Source organism: Schistocerca nitens, chromosome 1 (genome assembly GCF_023898315.1).
Source record: "Schistocerca nitens isolate TAMUIC-IGC-003100 chromosome 1, iqSchNite1.1, whole genome shotgun sequence".
NCBI lineage: Eukaryota > Metazoa > Arthropoda > Insecta > Orthoptera > Acrididae > Schistocerca > Schistocerca nitens.
This window is the reverse complement of record NC_064614.1, coordinates 1048216020-1048235548: the sequence shown is the minus strand read 5'-3', so window position 1 is coordinate 1048235548 and position 19529 is coordinate 1048216020. Positions and strand designations below refer to the sequence as shown.

Below are 19529 nucleotides of genomic sequence, written 5' to 3'. Positions count from 1 at the left end.
TCAATTCCAATCACCTGAGCATATCTGGATACTTTTCATCATATAGTGTATATTATATAAATGTCTTCCCCCAGTCTCTTCTTCCTTCTGGTTCTTAAATGCTCTATTCAATTCATTTCTTCTAACCGAGCGGGATGGCGCAGTGATTAGCACATTGGACTCGCATTCGGGAGGACGACAGTTCCAACCCATGTCAGGCCATCCTGATTTAGGTTTTCCGTGATTTACCCAAAATCATTTCAGGCAATTGCCTGGATGGTTCCTTTGATAGGGCACAGCCAATTTCCTTCCATATCCCTCCCTAATCCGAGCTTGTGCTCCATCTCTAAAGACCTCGTTGTAGATGGGACGTTAAACACTAATCTTCTCCATTTCATTTCTCTTCCATTTAATCCATATTATCTTTTCATTCTACCTTTATTATCTCTGGACTGAAGTTGGCACAGTGCTTACCATAGTACTACTCCCTCAGACCCCTCCTTCATATTTGTCTCGTCTCATTCTCACAACAGGGGGTCCCTCTCATCTTGGGGTCTATTGATATACCAATCCTTTTTAGCCTTTTATAGTAAAGAACAAATAGTTCTGAAATCTAGGATTGTTTTACGTGCCTTTATTTGCGTCTATCGGCAGTACTAAAAATTTCTCCTCTTGTAAGTAAATATTGGCTGACAACTGTCACATAATTTTATAGTTTTCTCAAGTGAATGTTCCTTTTGATACAATTATAATAAACATTCACACACAGGCACAAAAACAGTAGGCGTGGTTGGTCACGTTTCTTTCAAGACTTCAAACATTTATTTCATGTCTTCACTGCCAACTAACAATGTCACCCACTACATACAAAAGTTAAATACAAAACCATTCTTAATATCGAGCAGAGTACAAAATTATTAGTAAGTCCTTTATTAAAATAATATAAGAAAGAAATCACAAAACAATACCTAAATAACAAATCTCACTTTTGTATTCAAACTGTAGATATTTTAAGGTGGAAAAAAGTCTGAAAAATAATACCTACGAATCTTACCTGGCAAAATCTAGACTGACAGGAACAGTGATGCCAGAACTTTTGATTGTTATAGCTTTAAGAAGTCCATCTACACCAAAAGCAGCAGATAAGAACTTATTTTTTATTGAAAATTCGTGTGCATCATTAAAAACCTGAACATTCTCAAAGCCATCAACTTTCAGGAAGTTATTAGGAGTGTTCAAAAGCTTTATTTGGGAAAGGGAATCTGAACTGCAATAAAAAAAAGAGAAGAGTTTAATAATTTGGAACATGGATTACATCTTCATATAAGATTACTTTACACAACTGGTCACTGATTTCCTTTTATACTTACAAGTACAAAAGATTAAGAATTTTTTAAGGACAAAAAGCTTCTTTAACTATTTCAGCCGAATTTGATCTTTGTTGCACAGTGCACAAATATTTACAAAATAAATCTTGTACTTCACAAAAATTTTTGTTATAAATTTGAAGTGCTGAGTTAAAAGTTAAATCAATTACATATAAGCTAGCACATTTCTTGGATGATTCTCTGTAGCTTTATTGACATAGTCTATCTCAAATCCATGTGTTCCGTATAAACAAATAAAATCAACCTATTATTTTTAATGTATGTCATGAAACAATGTACACTTATTTTCACAAAGACATTAATTAAGTCATTGTCTGGAATATACTTCATTACTTACAGGAGTTGAGTGCCTGAGGGTAAAACATTAATGAAGTATGAAACCAAAGATAAGGCTGGCACATCTGCTATGAATGAAACATCATAATGTGAATCAATCATATTTCCATTCTGAAGAAATGTTGGAGTAACCTGGCATATTATTTGGGATCCATTGTTATGAGTTACCTACAAAAACATAAAATTATATATAACTACACATTCTGAAAACACAACCGCTCTTTTCAAAAAATCAGGAAAGTAAAAACCTACACATTACCTTAACATATGGAGTAGAAACACGTATTGTAATAAGTTCACGTCTTTTCCATGTCAGAGAATTAAAAATAACAATTTTTCTGTATTCATGACCATCTCCAAATGTTAGAGTTGTTTTCTCTGGAAGACTATAGTGGTGTTTCCGAACATCATCCAAATCAAAATAGGTAAATTGTGGATCATCCTGATAGGTCTCCTATACCACATATAAGGTGCATTTATTAAAAGTTTTGCAAGTAACTCTAAAATTACATCACAATATCTTGAAAGCTACCATAAAAGTTTCTTAATTACCCTATATTTAAAAAAAAATTAGTATAAGTTAATTTCTCACGACATCATCAAATAAATATAGTGTGTACCAATTGTCATCTATGTACTACAAAATTTATGTATCCCAACAATAAATTATCCTTGTCATCAGAAGATAATACTCTAGACAATTTTTAATTATAAAATTTATATTCTACGGACTACAAATGAAGAAATTTGCAGAAGATGGAATACAGTGGCTGTCACGAAATTAGACACGTCTAGGTCACACCCACTCCCTGCAGTGTGTCAACACTAAGCATTGTGATTCACCTGTCTCATTGCTTTGTTGCAGCTTGTAGGCTGCTCAAGGAGTCAGTACAGACAAGAAACAACTCGCCAGGGCATGAGCGGATATGCTCAAGATCACAAGATATGGCCACCAGCTCTGCAGTGAAAACACTGCAGCCATCGGCCAAGGAGTGCTGTTCAATATGTCCTCCATGAACATATGCGAAACCAATGTGACCATCAGCCATCGAGCTGTCGGTGTAAACCACTTCATGGCCCTGGTACATGTCAAGAATCAACAGGAAGTGACAGCAGAGAGCCACAAAGTTGACTGAGTCCTTAGGGCGATGGGAAAGGTCCAGGCAAAGCTTCAGTCTAGGTTTACAGCATTGAGGTGTATGTGAATGGACCTTGAGTAGAGGTGGTACAGGGAAGAACTCCATTTCAGACAGAAGGGACTAGACATGAAGTGCAGTCGTAGGCCATGACATGGGCTGCCGATGCAGGAGTTGAACAGCCATGGTTGGGAAAAGGACATGGTAATTGAGGAATTCCAGCCTCTGTCAGTATGCTGGTCACCAGACTCATCCTAAAAGCTCCTGTCACTAGTCAAACTCTGCAGTAGAACACTGGGTCAAGTAGATGCAATGCTGAGGGTGCCGCCAAACCGTAAAACACACTCCCATAGGCAAGGTGGGATTGAACAAGGGCTCTGTAGAGCTGCAGCAGCGTAGAGCAATCTGCACCCCAGTTGGTGTTGCTCAGGCAGCAGAGACCCCGGAGGGCATTGAGGTGCTGCCAGCACTTCCGCTTAAGCTGAGGAAGATGAGAAAGCTAAATCAATCGAGCACTGAAAACCAGTCCTAAGAATCGATATATCTCCAGTACCATGAGTGGATCATCATTAAGGTAAAGTTCTGGTTCCGGATGAAGAGTACGATGCCAATGGAAGTACATGACACACGACTTTGCGGCTGAAAACTGGAAGCCGTGGGCTAGAGCCCATGGCTGCACCTTGTGAATGGCTCCCTGTAGATGCCGCATCAACACTACTACTGGAGGAGCAGTACGAAATGCAGAAGTCATCTGCATACAGAGAAGGTGAGACCGATGGCCCTACAGCAGCTGCTAGACCGTTTATGGTCACTAAAAATAGAGAAACACTCAATACAGAGCCCTGTGGGACTCCATTCTCCTGGATATGGGGGGAACTATGGGAGGCACCAACTTGGACATGGAAAGTATGGAGCGACAGGAAGTTCTGGATAAAAATCAGGAGTGGGCCCCGGAGACCCCACTCATATAAAGTGGCAAGCATATGATGTCGCCAGGTTGTGTCATACACTTTCTGTACATCAAAGAAGAAGGCAACCAGGTGTTGGTGCCTGGAAAAGGCAGTTCGGATGGCAGACTCAAGGGACACAACATTATCAGTGGTAGAGCGACCCTGGCGGAGGCAACCCTGGCATGGAGCCAGAAGGTCACATGACTCCAGGACCCAAACCAACCGCCGACACACCATACATTCTAGCAGTTTACAAAGAACATTGGTGAGGCTGATGGGCCAATAGCTATCCACATCAAGTTGGTTTTTACCAGGTCTGAGCACTGGAATAATGGTGCTCCCCCGTCATTGTGATGGAAAGATGCCATCACATCAGATCCAGTTGAAGATGATGAGCAGATGTCACTTGTAGCTGGACGAAAGATGTTTAATCAACTGACTGTGGATCCGATCTGGCCCAGGAGCTGTGTCGGGGCAATGTGCGAGAGCACTGATGAGCTCCCACTCTGTAAATAGGGAGTTATAGGGTTCACTGTGGCATGTAGTGAACGAGAGGACTTTCCCTTCCATCTGACATTTGAGGGGGCAAAACGCTGGGTGGTAATTGTCAGACATGGAGGCTCGAGCAAGGTGCTCGGCAATTGCATTTGCGTCAGTAGATAACACTCCATTGATGTTAATGCCAGTGACACTTGTCAGGGTCTGGTGCCCAAAAACACGTCTGACCTTCATCCAGACTTGGGAAGGTGACGTACGTCACCCAATGATTGAGACATACCTCTCCCAACAATCCTATTTCCGTCTTTTTATAAGCTGGCAATGCGGGCACGGAGCCATTTAAAAGCTATTACGTGCTCGAGAGAAGGGTGCCACTTATATCGCTGTAGAGCTCGCCGACACTCTTTAATGGCCTCAGTGATTTCTGGCAACCACCAAGGTACTCATATTCTCCGGGGACACCCCAAAGAACAAGGAATCATGTTTTTTTGCAGCAGAAATGATTGTTCTACTGACCTATTCAACAAACCACACTGATGGTAGGTACCATGTGGGGGAGATTCAATGGTGACAGCAGACGTGAAAGCTTCCCAAAAATGGTTCAAATGGCTCTGAGCACTATGGGACTCAACTGCTGTGGTCATTAGTCCCCTAGAACTTAGAACTACTTAAACCTAACTAACCTAAGGACATCACACACATCCATGCCCGAGGCAGGATTCGAACCTGCGACCGTAGCAGTCGCACGGTTCCGGACTGCGCGCCTAGAACCGCGAGACCACCGCAACCAGCGAAAGCTTCCCAGTTGCCTTGTTTAAAGCCCATCTTGGTAGATGTCCGGGGGAATGGTGCTGAGTGACAGGAAGATGGGAAAGTGACCACTACCACACAAGTCATCGTGGGCTCTCCAGTGGACAGATGGGAGATGTCTTGGGCTGCAGAGGGATAAAGCAATGGCCGAGAAAGTGCCATGAGCCACACTGAAATGTGTGGGGTCCCCAGTATTTAAGAGGCAGAGGTCGAGTTGAGAAAGTAGTTTCGACATCTCTACCTCGGCCAGTAAGCACGGTACCACCCCACAAAGGCTTACGAGCGTTAAAATTTCCCAAAAGTAGGGAGGGTTTAGGCAGTGCAGCCAACACGTTCAGGGGTACAGCACCATCTGGACGAAGATATACATTGCAGACAGTTATTTCCTGTGTTGTCCGTATCCTGACAGAAAGAGCATCAAGAGGAGTTTGAAGGGGCACAAGTTTACTACATACGGACTTCGGGACATAGACACAAACTCCACATGGCACTCTATTATAGTCACTATGGTTCTTGTAATATCCCCTATAGCCGTGGAGGGCAGGGGTCCGCATTGCCGTGATCCAGGTTTCGGGGGAGGGAGGGGGGGGGGGGGAATACACAAAGCAGCTGTAAAGCTTAACAGTTTGTAAAAACAACAACGCTGTACTATTGTACATATAATTTTTTTTCTTCTGATTTTCGATAAATTAGTGTAATCGATATTATGATTTCATTTCTTTTCTTTTCATGTCATTGTGTTAAGAAAACTGTAAACAAATTTCGATGTGAATATTAATGTTTATGTCAAATGTCAAACAATATTGTAACAAAATTGAAATGTAAGAAACGTTGAATCTGTTGTAAGATGTTAAAGTTGTAATTGTGCGTCTGGCCCATACGTAGGCAATGTATTAGGATATGTAGAATGCAAAACCTCTGGTGAATACCCTGTCTGTAGGGGAGCGGTAAAAGGTGGATGGCAGGCGAGTGCGGGAAAATGCACACGGGCGCTGCACGGCATAACGGGCTCAGCAGTAGTAGTCGGAGTCGAGCATTGGTCTGAGCAACACGTTCTGGATCGAGGAGGCTCTCCTGGAAGACGTGGTTTCATTGAGCCTCGGATGTGCCGTTCCGACGACTATGCAGCATGGCAAAATTCCATAGGCACTAAATGGAAAAGAATTGCAACGCTAAGAAGAAGCAAAGTGCCGATACATCAAGAGCCATTGCTGTGATTGTATGTGTGCCCTGTGCCTCGCCATCTCGCTGCCTGACGACCGCCGCATCGATACGAACAGGTTGAAACTTTTAGTACTGTATTCGTGTGGACCAGTGTTACTTTGTTCCATACTGTTCAATAACAACTTAAATTTTACCAGAAAAGTCCTATCATTTAATTATCCTCACAACTAACCTAGACAGGGTCCTTTCCACATGTTGTGCAATCCGAGTGTCCCGAGATGAAGATTTAAAGTTTATGTTAATAATAATTACTTGCAGACCTAGCTATGTTAGAATGATGTTTAAAGAACTGTTTTGTTAATGAATCTATAGGTAAATAACAAAGGTCTGACAAAGTGGGAAGATAATTTTGAAATTGGTTTAGTAATGAAGTTTAATTATTTTGAGGCAGATATAATGGTAATTAAATGAGCAGGAAATAAGCTAAAAAGAGTAGTAATTCATATATTGGAAATCTTGAGTGCTTAATGCTTTCAATAGTTAATAGTTTCAATACAGTGATCATAACAGTTTCAGCCCCCCCCCCCCCCCCCCTTTTATTCATTTGAATTCTGAAGTGTTCTAAACTGATTACACCAGTAAAGTTAAAACCAATATAAAACCCAAAATTTATCAGTGTTTTACATTTATCAAAATTGACATTGTGTGTGTGTTTCGAAAGTGCTATTTCTAGGGTAACCTATGCCCGATTTTAATCAGATCAATGGACAGTACGAAGTTTTGTAGTAAACATTATAGTGTAATGTTATGTATTTATGGTTTATCCATATTGGTACAGAAAGTGAAATTATCAGTCCAGTAGATTTTCTGGTTCCAAAATTTACCATATTATGCAGTGTTACTACGTGTTGTTATGCTCGAACGTACATCAACTTGTACAGGAAAGAAACTCAGTTAATGCCTAATTAAGCTGGCGACCGTATTATTAACAAATTGGTAACATCTTCTGTGTTGTTTCTTGTCCGTCCTGATGTGTAGTTGCATTTCGGACTTGCTGGACGTATCATTGTTATTACTGAGTGGGTGTAAGTCTGATTTGCCTCCATTCAGGTACACGCGGTCAATGTCTATACAAAAATCCTTTCTCTTAAGGTGAAGCCCGTCAACTTACTATAGTACAGGCTTTAAGGAGTATCGTGCGCCCGAGCGTAGTGTTACAAGTTACCGTAGCTCAGCCAGGTGGTGGAAAAACCCACTGCAGTTCCACAGGAGGATGACGTTATTGTGAGTCTGGGAAGGCATGAAACACTCAATGAGGCAGCCTATGCCTCAGGGTCACCTGCTGCCACCGACTGAGTACCTGTGCGATCAACATACTTTGTGTCCGAAGGCCACGTGAGATCTAGGTCCTCGGTGGACGCCAGAATCTCCACTTCACCCTCAGACACAGAGCTTGTAGATAGCAGTGGAGTGGGTGCCACTGCAGTGCCTTGGTTCTTGGGTGTCTTTTTTCTTTTTAGTTTCTCTTTCTGCTCCTTGGGTTTTTCCGGCTGGGAGGGCTTCACTGATTCAGTCTCAGGGACTGAGGAGGACTGTGAAGCCCTACGACCTACTAACTGTGGGTGCTTCAGCCACTGGTGGGTGTCCGCTTTACCACTGGTAGGAACCTGGGAAGGGAATGTCCCAAGGGAACCCTTCCAAGTGAGAGGAGCTGAAGAAGACTTACACTTATCTGGCTGAGAACGTGGGACTGATGTCCCTAACAGTTTGGGAGGGTGTTGCTCCCAAAGTAGGTGGTGCAGGAACAACAGGGGGCAGGTGTAGTTTTATGCTCTGAGAGCCGACTGGAATTGGCGGAAGTGATGGGGCAATAACTGTTCTCATAGCGGTGGCTTAAGAAGAAGTCATAGGCACAGGATGTAGGCATTCAAATTTCCTCTTAGCCTCAGTGTAGGTTAGTCGGTCCAGGGTCTTGTATTCCATGATTTTCTGTTCTTTCTGGAGAAGCCTGCAGTTCGGTGAGCAAGCTGAATGGTGCTCTCCACAGTTGACACAGTTGGAAGGCACTGGAAGTGCAGTAGGAAGACATGTGCCCGAACTTCCAGCACTTAAAAGCATACGACTTGACAACAGAGCGGTAGACCATCACCTTGCCCTTCTCGGGTAATGTGTCACCCTCGAAGGCCAAGATGAAGGTACCAGTGGCACCCTGATTATCATTCGGACCCCTGTGGACAAGAAGCGGGAAATGAACACCTCACCACTCTAAATTGGCATGCAGCTCATCATCAGACTGCAAAAGAAGGTCCTGTGGAATATAATACCCTGGACCATATTTAAGCTCTTAAGGGGCGTGACGGTAACAGAAACATCCTCCAGCTTGTCACAAGCGAGTAATGCTTGTGACTGGGCAGAGGATGCTGTTTTTATCAAGACTGACCCTGATCGCATTTTGGACAATCCCTCCACCTCCCCAAACTTGTCCTCTAAATGCTCTACAGAAAACTGAGGCTTCATCAACACAAAGAATTCACCATCGGCTCTCGTACATACTAGGAGCTGGGATGAATATGGTTCACTGCCATCCTTTGCCTGGCATTCCTCCCATGGAGTAGCCAGGGAGGGGAACGATTTGGGGTCATACTTCTATGCATTGAATTGAGCCCTTGAATGCTCAGCAATTGCTGGTGGTTGACCATCAGTAAGAGATGACGTACTACACTTCATGGCATATCATCCACCCTGATGCACGCCACTCTGACCAGGGGCCCTCCCCACAGGCACCACCCAGCCGCAGCAAAGGCCATCTGGCAGGATGGGAGTCCCGATTCCCCAGGGCGACGGGCATCTACTCCTTGGTATACATGGGGAGTTAACGGTGCAGGCATCAACAGAGCCATCCCTGTGTGGTCAGGGGGCTCCAACCAACAGGGTACACGGTGGCCCAACCACAACGGACTGGCTACCATGCTGTATATCAGCAAACAAGTAAACAAGTCCATTATCACCGTCAGCGCAGAAAACGATACTGCACAGTGGAAGGAGGAAAACGCACCCAGAAGGGTGATCTTGCCAACCAGCTGGAGAATGAGCGTAAGTGCAGATCCATGTCGACGAAAGATGCTAAAGATCTCAGCGCACGATGGACACGATGCACCATTTAAGGTACCCTTCCCCAATTGGCTCACTCTTCACGAAAATTTAGAAGAATGGTGGTCAAACCCCACAGGGGACCATCACATAAAGGCCAAAATGTATGAGACTCCTTTAAGTCGCATCTTATGATAGGCAGGAATACCTCGGGCCTATTCTAATACCCGAACCAGCAGAGGGGGTGCGCAGTGACAAAGAGTCAGTAAGAGCTGCAAATAAATTTTTGGGAGATAGGGAATATTCTCTGTCCTATCAAGGCAAGCCATCAGAACTGAAATCCTGGTGGTGGCACACAAATACTCATATGCTGTTACATATGGAGTCTCTCGCAAATGCAGTCATACGTGACACAATTCCATAATGATGTCTCAGATGTTATCAAAATTAATTCATAGTTTCCTTAACAACTTTCTCGCTGAAAGGTCCAAATAACACAAATTTGTCAGTGACAACACTTTTTAATAAATAAGTGTTTTTCACACGTCTTACAGTGTTTTATTTTTTATCTTGGAAGACTTTTACGTTTTCATGATATAATAGGTATAATAATCATCTACAAACTTTAAAAATGTTCACATATTATTTTCAGTCCAAATATGTCAGTAGCTCTGTTTTTCCACAAATTGAAATAAAATAATATTTTTCTTCAAAATTCTTGTAACATTAGTTTTTATTCTTTTTCTTAGTTGCTTGCAAGAATTTTCTATTTGAAAGTACTTCATCATATTATAGACTAAAAATAGATAGTATCGTATTTTTTCTGACAAAAAATAGATTTGTCTCGCATTTTTCAGGAGTTTTACAAACAGCTGAAATTACCACTAACTGGCAATGCTGTAGGACAGTGAGGTGACCTTGAGGTCCCTATTTTCATGATGGACCCTAATAGTACAAAGAGCTGCATCAAACCAGTCTTTGGACTGAAGTCCACAACAAAAACCGAGGATAACAAATAATGATTTTCAAGCCTTTAATAATATACTAACTTTCATAGTAAATTGTTTAGAGAGAAGCACAAATTTTATGATGATTAATTTTATCCTAAGTCTGTGTACAATATGAAGGTCAACATTTTGCAGGATATTAGTGATCTCGATTTTAGCATACTATACAGTTTTAAATATTACAAAGCTGTACAGAAAACAAAGACAAGATGTTTAATTTCCCATTTATGACAGAATTTAGACAAAGTAATTTAAATTTCATTTATACTACACAGCTCTCAATAAAAATAAGCACAAGAAGACTGACAAATGCTCATATTTCAATAACACTCATAAACAAACTTCAAGTGTTCTAAATTAAGTTTAAAAGTTGTGCACAGTAAAAGAAAACAGGAACTAATCTGGCAGCAAACAGCAGTAATGTGCATTCTAGCTAACAGAAATTCTCTTCTAGGAAGTTCATGAGAATAAACAAAAAAAGTAAACAAGTAATCAGTAATCAACACTCCGAAAAAACACCGAACATAGACCTAGCCGTCACTTGTGTGCCGTATATATGTAATGGATTATTTCTTGCACAGAGGTCTGTCTGCTTGTACCAAACAACACTAATTCGCTCCTAAGAAACCACAACAATTATTGAAATGATATGGCTCAGTATTTCTTTGAAGACTCCATGGTACTGAGTCACTACCACAATAGTCTGCTGTACTTTGGTAACATACGTTATGTCTAATATCACATAAGGCATGCACTTTGCGAATTATTAAGGACTGAACCCAACCATTTCTGACTTGTAGATGATAAGTCGTGTAGTATGCTCCAAGTGGTCCTTAATATGAGGATTCTTGTCATCATCAGACAGGTGCCAGAAAAACTAATACAAAGTCTATAAAATCTAAGTACCACTTTGCTTCATTTCCCAGTTGTTTCACTTTCTGATGCTGCAATGATACAATTTATTCATGTTACAACTGACTTGAAAGTGATACCATACCCGAAGAATACAAAATCCAGGTAAATCTAGATTTCCTTTCTCATTATTCCGCTGTCAGAGGTCACTGTTGACAATCTGCACTGCCAATTGCTTCTAGTGATCAGTTATAATCACAAGATGGCTAAGATGTTGAAACAAAATTCAGAGTATGCGAGAGAGCCATGACTGCCGAAGGCATTCGCACTGGGGGGCTAAGCTGCAGATGCAATTTGGTTCTTTAAATATCAAAAATCCACAGTTTATGAAGTTGTGAAGAAGTATTGAGCTTCAGAAAAATCAAACAGAGATTCCACTGCACCATTGAGGAAGTATCACTTGCTAGATGTCATGAAGACCACTGAAGTCACTGAAAGAGCTCAAGGGCTGATTTTGGAGAACTGAAGGCATTCGTTCTCAGTATGAGCTGCAAATCTACATAGACTGTATATGGTAGCAAACACAGTTTTATTTGCATAATTTTATACATAATTACAAAAAGCATCTGGCCAAATCAGCACATAGGTGTACAATGGCATTCTTACCACAGGTGGTGGTAGTGGTAGTGGTAGTGGTGGTGGTGGTAGTGGTAGTGGTAGTGGTGGTGGTGGTGGTAGTAGTAGTAGTAGTAGTAGTAGTAGTTGTTGTTGTTGTTATAGTCATGGTAGCACTCAGCAAAGCCCATCCCAATGTTGTGGGTTCCCCAGGTTGGAAGTTTAAGGCCCCGCAAGGTCTTAAAATAAAACATGCAATGGGAGTAACGAAGTTTCTGAGCAGTGCCTGTATATGGTGTGTCGCATTGGACTTCTGGCAGGGGACGCATTTCTTGGTCCATGACAAACAGTCTTTTTGTATGTCAGACCATACAAAACATTCTGCTATTGTAGGGTGGATACCTGGATGACTTAGTCCATGCAAGGACAGCAGCGAAGTGATGTAGGTGCAAATGGCTACAGCCAGCCCATGGCTTAAGTCGCAATACATTGTTGCACTGATACCTGACAGTGGCACATGCCGCAATTGGAAGCCTACCGTATTTACTCGAATCTAAGCCGCACTTTTTTTCCGGTTTTTGTAATCCAAAAAACCGCCTGCGGCTTAGAATCGAGTGCAAAGCAAGTGGAAGTTCTGAAAAATGTTGGTAGGTGCCGCCACAACTAACTTCTGCCGTCGAATATATGTAGCGCATGCTTTGTGGGCATAAAGATAAATACTGACGCCAAAACCTCTGCATCAGTAAATAAATTTTAAAAAAAAAGGTAGAAGACGAGCTTTTTTTTTTTTCCCCCTCCGCCCCGAGTTTCGACCACTGCATTTTCATACATTATCCAACGAAGTAAATACAAATTCCGTATTGTTCATCTTCGAATGTAGCAGAATTTCAATGTACTATGAAAATCCGACTGGCAAGACTGTTAGGGATGTTTGTCAATATGGCCAACTCTACGTTCCGAGTTTTTTCCTACCTGTGAGAAGAGATGGTTGCTAATAGGAACCTGATGAAATGTGAATCACATGCAGTATTATCTTCACCATAAGAATAATACGAATATAAACATTTTGTCATGTATTCTTTCGTGTTTGCTGCTATCTCATTTAAATCCTGTCTGCCTAATAAACTACGAAACTAGAGTGAGACAACAGCAAACGCGGAAGAATATACGTATCGTGTCATGTTTATATTCGTATTATTCTTATGCCTAATAGTGATAGAAATGAAGCACGGCAACCGACTAGATTTTAAATGTAAGATGACTAATTTCTGTGCAGAATTTGATGTACTAAAGAAGCGGCCGCAAAGATTTTCAAAAGGAGAAAAATTTTCGCTATACTCTCGTTCAGAACATGTTCTATCATACGCAGTCTATTATTTGGTTCTTGTTGATCATTATCAAAGAAAGCAGCAGTGTAAGTAACTACAAATAGCAGTCTCTTGCCATTGTTTCGCTAATGAGACGATTCCTCTTTTTTTTTTTTTTTAAGCGGCAGTAGAGCGCACAAAAGCAAGTCATGCCGCGAGCGGCGACAGGCCGTAAACACGCACTATCAAAATGCGTCAAACAATGCATGACACAGTACGTACAGTAATGCATTTTCAGCTTAGAGTGACGTAAACACCTATAACAAAGAAAACGGCACTTATCAGATCAAAGCAAAATAAGCAATCGATTCAAACCAGATGAAGCACGTGAAAAAGGAAGGGTACCCGTATAAATACGGACGGAGCGCCTGACGCATAGCAATGGCTACCTGGTAAAGCTTAACTGCTAAGGTTACGACTCGAACCAAACTACTGTAGCTGTATCGTCATTCATTCGACCTAAGTTGTGTCTCATATTACAATGGACCAACTTTGTTTCGATTTGGAGGTGCGGCCTAAAAGTTTTCTCTCCCCTTGAATTTCGAGTCTCAAATTTCAGGTGCGGCTGAGATTCGAGAATTTTTTTTTTTTCCTTTATTTCGAGTCTCATTTTTCAGGTGCGGCTTAGATTCGAGTGCGGCTTAGATTCGAGTAAATACGGTAATGTTCCAGGCAGCAGGTCCTTCAGTTCTGTGTCCTTCTGTGGCACTGCCATCTCATTTCAATATATTGCCTGAGATTTGGCACAGACTCTGAACAGATAGTAAGTAAACACATTTTCAATGCCACTGATGGATCAAATGTCAAGTCAAGAACTAGGCAATGAACTTGAGGGCATTAAGTTGAAATGGCACATAGCTGATCTAGGGCTGTGAAAGTTAGAACACATCTGTGGGCCAATGGTCAGTATATATTGTGAAGCTGTGGCCTTCAACAGGGTGTATACAAGGACAAGGAAAAAAAATTCCCAGATTTTTCCCGGATGTCCCAGCTAAAAAATATAGTTTTTCTCGAGTGAAAACACACTTTCTCCATGTTAAGTGACAGTATACATTCCCTCAAAACTCTAAAACTTATCAGTCCTTTGAAAGATTAACGTTCTATACACTAGTGTAGAACTTTCCGGCACTTGAACAAATGAAATCCAGAAAAAAAAAGTTTTGGAAAGCTCTTTGATGTGTGGCAATATGTACGCTGCATATTTTCGTATTATGAAAGTATAAATCAGAATTCCATCAAACACAGCACTCTAGTTTCTGAAGCAGTGAAACAGAGATTGCGATGCACTTTTGTAAGCCAATCATTGCTCATGTCAAGTGATCTTGCCAGCTGATGACTGCAGATATTCAGAGCCAGTGCCAAAATCACTATTAAGTAGTGTGAAAACGCAAATAGGAAAAGTTAATGGTTTGAATTAATATGCATAGTGTAGCTATAAGAAAAGCTAAGCTTTCGCATATAATCTTACTCTCGAAGATTCATAAGCTATAAGAGAAGCTAAGCTTTCACATGTAATATTGGTCTTTTTTGTGTGTGTTACACTTTAAGATACATCACATATGTAGTCCAGTAAAATTTAAAATACTGACATTAATGTCTGGTCTTCTCGGCCCAAAACTCTTCTAAGTGTCTGGTCCTCAAAGTGTTAAGTTTGAAACAAGAGTCAAACAGCCTGTGATTTAAGAAATTCTCACATGAAACATAGTTCACCTTGTGTAATAGGTAATTTACTTTGAAAGTAACGCTTTTCAAACAACCACTCGCAATATTTTCCAGAGTGCGGGTGGAAATAGGTTTGTTTCAACAGTTGCCAGAAAGCGCCAAAAAGCAGGCATTACTTCATGTGTGCAGCTACGATGACATAGGAAGCCCGTATATTTATACGCATAAAGCATTAAGATATCTTACATTACACCATAAAAGAAACAGGGCACCAGAGGATACTCCAAGAGCATCGGAATTTCGTAAACCATACTAAAAGGCATAATTTGGCTTGAAGTGCACATTCGTATGACCAGATTCACAATGAAGTAGGCCCCAACCTGATATTAAGCTTTTTAATTTGGTTTTCAGGAAGTAAATTTTCTTTGAGTACAAGTACTGTACTACCTCATGTTTGGTTCTTTATTATGGCTTACTAACATGTGTGACAGAAGATGAAAACATATACTTGAAATTCAGTGAACATTTGGAGCTAGCCAATACTGTGGAATGAAACACTTTGTTTTAAATAAATTGACTGCCTCAGTGGAAAAGATTAATAAAGGCCAAATTTCCTTATCAAACGGACAAAAATAGCTTCATTGTTCTGCAAGGCGACTGATGCTTGACTGCCAAAATTGTGGAAATAAAATAAAATCAGAAAACAAACTAATAATATGTTTTAGCCTTCCATAATTATGTGATCGTATTTTAATTCACTTGATAGCTCCCAGCCACAGAAATCTGTTTTGTTTTCATTTGACGTGGGAGCTGTAAATGAAGAGGAAACAGCAAGATCACTAAATGTAAACATGGGTCACATGGAGACTATCCCCCCAAGCCACAAACACACTGATTGCTTTGGCGTGTCAGAATTTTTTTTCCGATTAGCATCTGACTGCTTGCTGCTTGCTGCTACTGCTGATACAACTAACGCCACACTTCAAGTACCCAGAAGCGACAGAGGGTACTGCTCATATGCGACTCGACTGCGCATGTGCAAGCTCAATGGCAACTGTTCAAATGAAACTAATGTAAACAGTTGTGACATCACATTCATCAGAAGCAGTTTGTTGTTACGAAGTATACTGCATAGTCTTTGTCCTAAGGTCTTGGACACATTTTACTGTTGGCAGACGCTTGTGTGTGCATGGTGTTTTGTTGTTGTAAGTGGCACATTTCCTTTGCAGCTCAAGTTATGTTGTGTTTTTTTTTTCTCTTGTTTATGTTTTATTGCTGCAGTATCATTCTGCAGTAGCAGTATACAGTAATATTTTTTGTCAAAGTATCAGTTCTTACCAGTCAAACTTACAGAAATTTAACTGAAAACTAAAACAATGAAAAATTCCTAGAATTCCGAAAAATTCACAGGTTTTTCCCAGTTTTCTCCCGGATGAAAAAATTCCTGGGCTTTTCCCGTTTGTCCTGGGGTGTGAACACCCTGTTCAATCCACCAACCTGAAATATTTTACGGCCTCAATAGGCAACCTGGAGCTCTGAGTAGATTGGTGGCCAAGAGCACTCAAGATTTTTGAGGTGTTACAGCATAATTGCAGCCACAGAATGGGCTGATACATTGCCAAGGCAGTACTAGCAAAAGGACGTCTGAATAGGGTGACCCATGCCAGGCTTGCATGGCATGCTTTCCACACCACATGTAGATTGTTATTCTACTTGAGACAAGTGGAACCACACACTGTGGGGCCAGCTGAGAGTGGCATCTGGACTCCGACAGTGTGAGGTATAAATCAGCGATAGAAGTTTTTCACACCTAGGTATCGATACATTTCCCACACTGTCACTGGGACTAGATAAATTCTCGGGGTGACCTCACCAAATGGAGATGGGCATGTATTGGTGGCAAATTTCTTGAATTCAATGGAGGACACCTTTGCAGAATTGATTGTGTGTTTGCTGGGATTCAGTAGCAATCCATGGGGGGAGGGGGGGGGGGGGCACTTCTCGAAGATGATGGTTGTATTCTTCTGGTGAAAGTAGCACGGTTGTATTCTTCTGGTGAAAGTAGCACATCACTAATGATCTAGATCTAGGCTCCTTAGCACTTCTTCAATACACCTTTGGAATGTGTGTGTGCACAGCATTGCACAGCTCACAAGACATGTAGGGCATTCAGATAGTCCACATGGTGTCGTGATAGCTGTTTTGTATACATCCTATGCGACTACTGGGATTTCGTTGTAGCCCTAGACACATTACAACAGGGAAAAAAAACATTCAACAAGAAAGATTATATGTCAAAGCTAGAATGTATTGCACCAGGTAGTGATTAAGGATCGCCAAATTATTCAGTGTTCTATAATTAGTGCACAGCTGGCAGCCAACTAGCTTCTTTTGTATCAAGTGCAGTAGTGATGCCCATATGCTTTCTGATGGCCATGCTGTGCCTGCCTGAAACGTTGCATCAAATTCTGCCGTGGCAAGTTACATTTCGTTGGGACGCTGCAGTGGGGGGAAGAAAGGAGAGCCAACTGTGACAGATACATGGCACACTGTTGTGTGGTGTGGGAGATGCAGCACATTCACTGTATGTGTGATTGCCGGTGGAAGAGTGGACACAGTCTTGTAACAAAATGCAGTCAGATCACTGCACAATGAATTTGCTAGCCAGTCATTCCCACTGCATTTGTTCAGTCTAGAACACAACTATGCCACACATCAAGTGTGAGGTCATAGAAAAACAGACAAATAGGGCCTATAATTTGACAAGTTAAATTGGTGACAATAAAGGGCCCTCAGGAGCTCTCCACAAGTGTAGATCCAGATTTAATGTTGCCCAGAAATGGGTTGCTGTGGGGAAATCATTTGTGCTATACATCTGGCATCCAACAGCAATGCTGGTGGCCTGTTAGAGGCACCAGCCAGCCATCAAATGGGCCTGGCCACTGATATGAAGTCAGAGATAAAACCCAGTCACCAGGCCACTTAAAACACTTAGAATCATACTGTGCTAAAGTCTCTATTTTGCTTAGACTGTACTTCCATGACCTGGCTGTTTACTGGATTTCTATTGGATCAAGTTAGATTGTTGCTCCATGGATTATTGATGCAGTGGCCAGACCCTGGACTATTTGGATTGTTCTCTTTGTGTATTCTATAAATTACGATAACCGATGCAGATTGGAATCATGAAGTGATAATAGTGTATCCATATTTTCTGTGTAATGATGAGTGTCACACAGTACTGCAGGTGCAATATAGGTGACAAGGACTCAAACTCAGTGTGAGTGTGAGAATGGCTGCAATGCCTGCAACTGCATATGTGACAGCAGACCCAACAACAAGAACAACAAAAGCAACAATTGTGACAATAAATAAAACTGTAGGTACAACAATGAGGGCAAATACATGCCCCAGTCAGTGCCCTGGCAGGGAAACACACTGTGCATATTATTGTAAACAAGGACATGGTCTGCAGGTTTGCAAAAGCAGCACCACATAGCACCCACAATGCAGCAACAGTGTAAACATGTTACAGCCACAGTTGCAGTATTTCACTGTTCACAAACGGTCAACAACAAATTAGTAAAATTTTCTGTTGACGTTGGTTCCGTTTCTGTTATAAATGAGGAAACCTAGGCTCAGATTGGTTTGCCATCTCTCTGGCCAAGATCGCAAAGATTACAATCCTACAGCAAATACTGCATACTCATGCACAGTGAATGAACAATACTGGTGTTATACAAGAAAGTCAGTTATCCAATTACATTCTTAGTTGTTCCATCTGTCAGGCACAAAATATTTTTGGGATGGACACATTTTTATCTTTTAGTTTTAAAACAGTAGATGACATCAACAGTGTTTCAGCAGTTATAACATTTAATGATCTTGAATCACTATGCACTCAATTTTCAAACCAATCTCCAGCAGGCTTAGAAGGTGCAAATAATTATGGGGCTCACATTCTGCTAAAGTCTTCTGTGGCATCTCATTATTTTAGACAGCTATGCCAGCAGTAACAGTATTGTGAGATGACATTAAATCCTAATTATATCATCTGGTGCAACTAGACCTCCTCACAACTATCACATCCAGTCAATGGAAAATACTACTGACAGTATTATGAAAACTAAATGGCTCCCTATGTGCTTGTGGTGACTTCAAATCAACTATAAATGCACTATAATAGATTGACATCTATTCCAGTCATAGGTAAGAAGAGCTCATGTCATGGCTATCCGGTGAGCAGTACTTATCTAAAACTGATCTATCCAGGGCTTATTTACAATTACTGCTCTGTACAGGTATATCAGACTGATTTTCAGAACTTCTAGCGTAACAGTGACTGTCCACCTGTTTTGGAACAGCCAGTTCAAAAGATTCTTCAATGAAATTACATGATCATTAAAGTTGGATAGAAGTTTGTTTTTATTTAAATGACAACCCGTTTAGGACTTTACTCCATTACCAAGCCACTCATATAAGTGCTACCATAATGTATGTATGCTGGCCCTGTTGAGTGTGCGAGTGGCTAAGTGTAAGGTAATATATTTGCACATGGCACTCCAGTGCTGTGTCTTCTCCCCTCCCTCTGCACACAACATTGAACTGTCAAATGCAAATAGTACCTTGCATTAACCCACTCACACAGGCAATGTGGCAAGCACACAGACATTGT

The 19529-nt window shown here is 41.2% G+C and overlaps 1 protein-coding gene across 1 annotated transcript in view; it reads right to left on the bottom strand.

Annotated features, from left to right (window-relative positions):
* LOC126197246 (alpha-mannosidase 2) overlaps positions 1-19529 on the bottom strand; it is a 236572-nt gene that overhangs the window by 32838 nt on the left and 184205 nt on the right. The window contains exons 13-15 of the mRNA XM_049934627.1: positions 1963-2157; positions 1705-1871; positions 1034-1246 (exon numbers count right to left, since the gene is read on the bottom strand). Of these exons, the coding sequence (XP_049790584.1) occupies positions 1034-1246; positions 1705-1871; positions 1963-2157 (575 nt within the window). The remainder of the gene's footprint in view (positions 1-1033; positions 1247-1704; positions 1872-1962; positions 2158-19529) is intronic.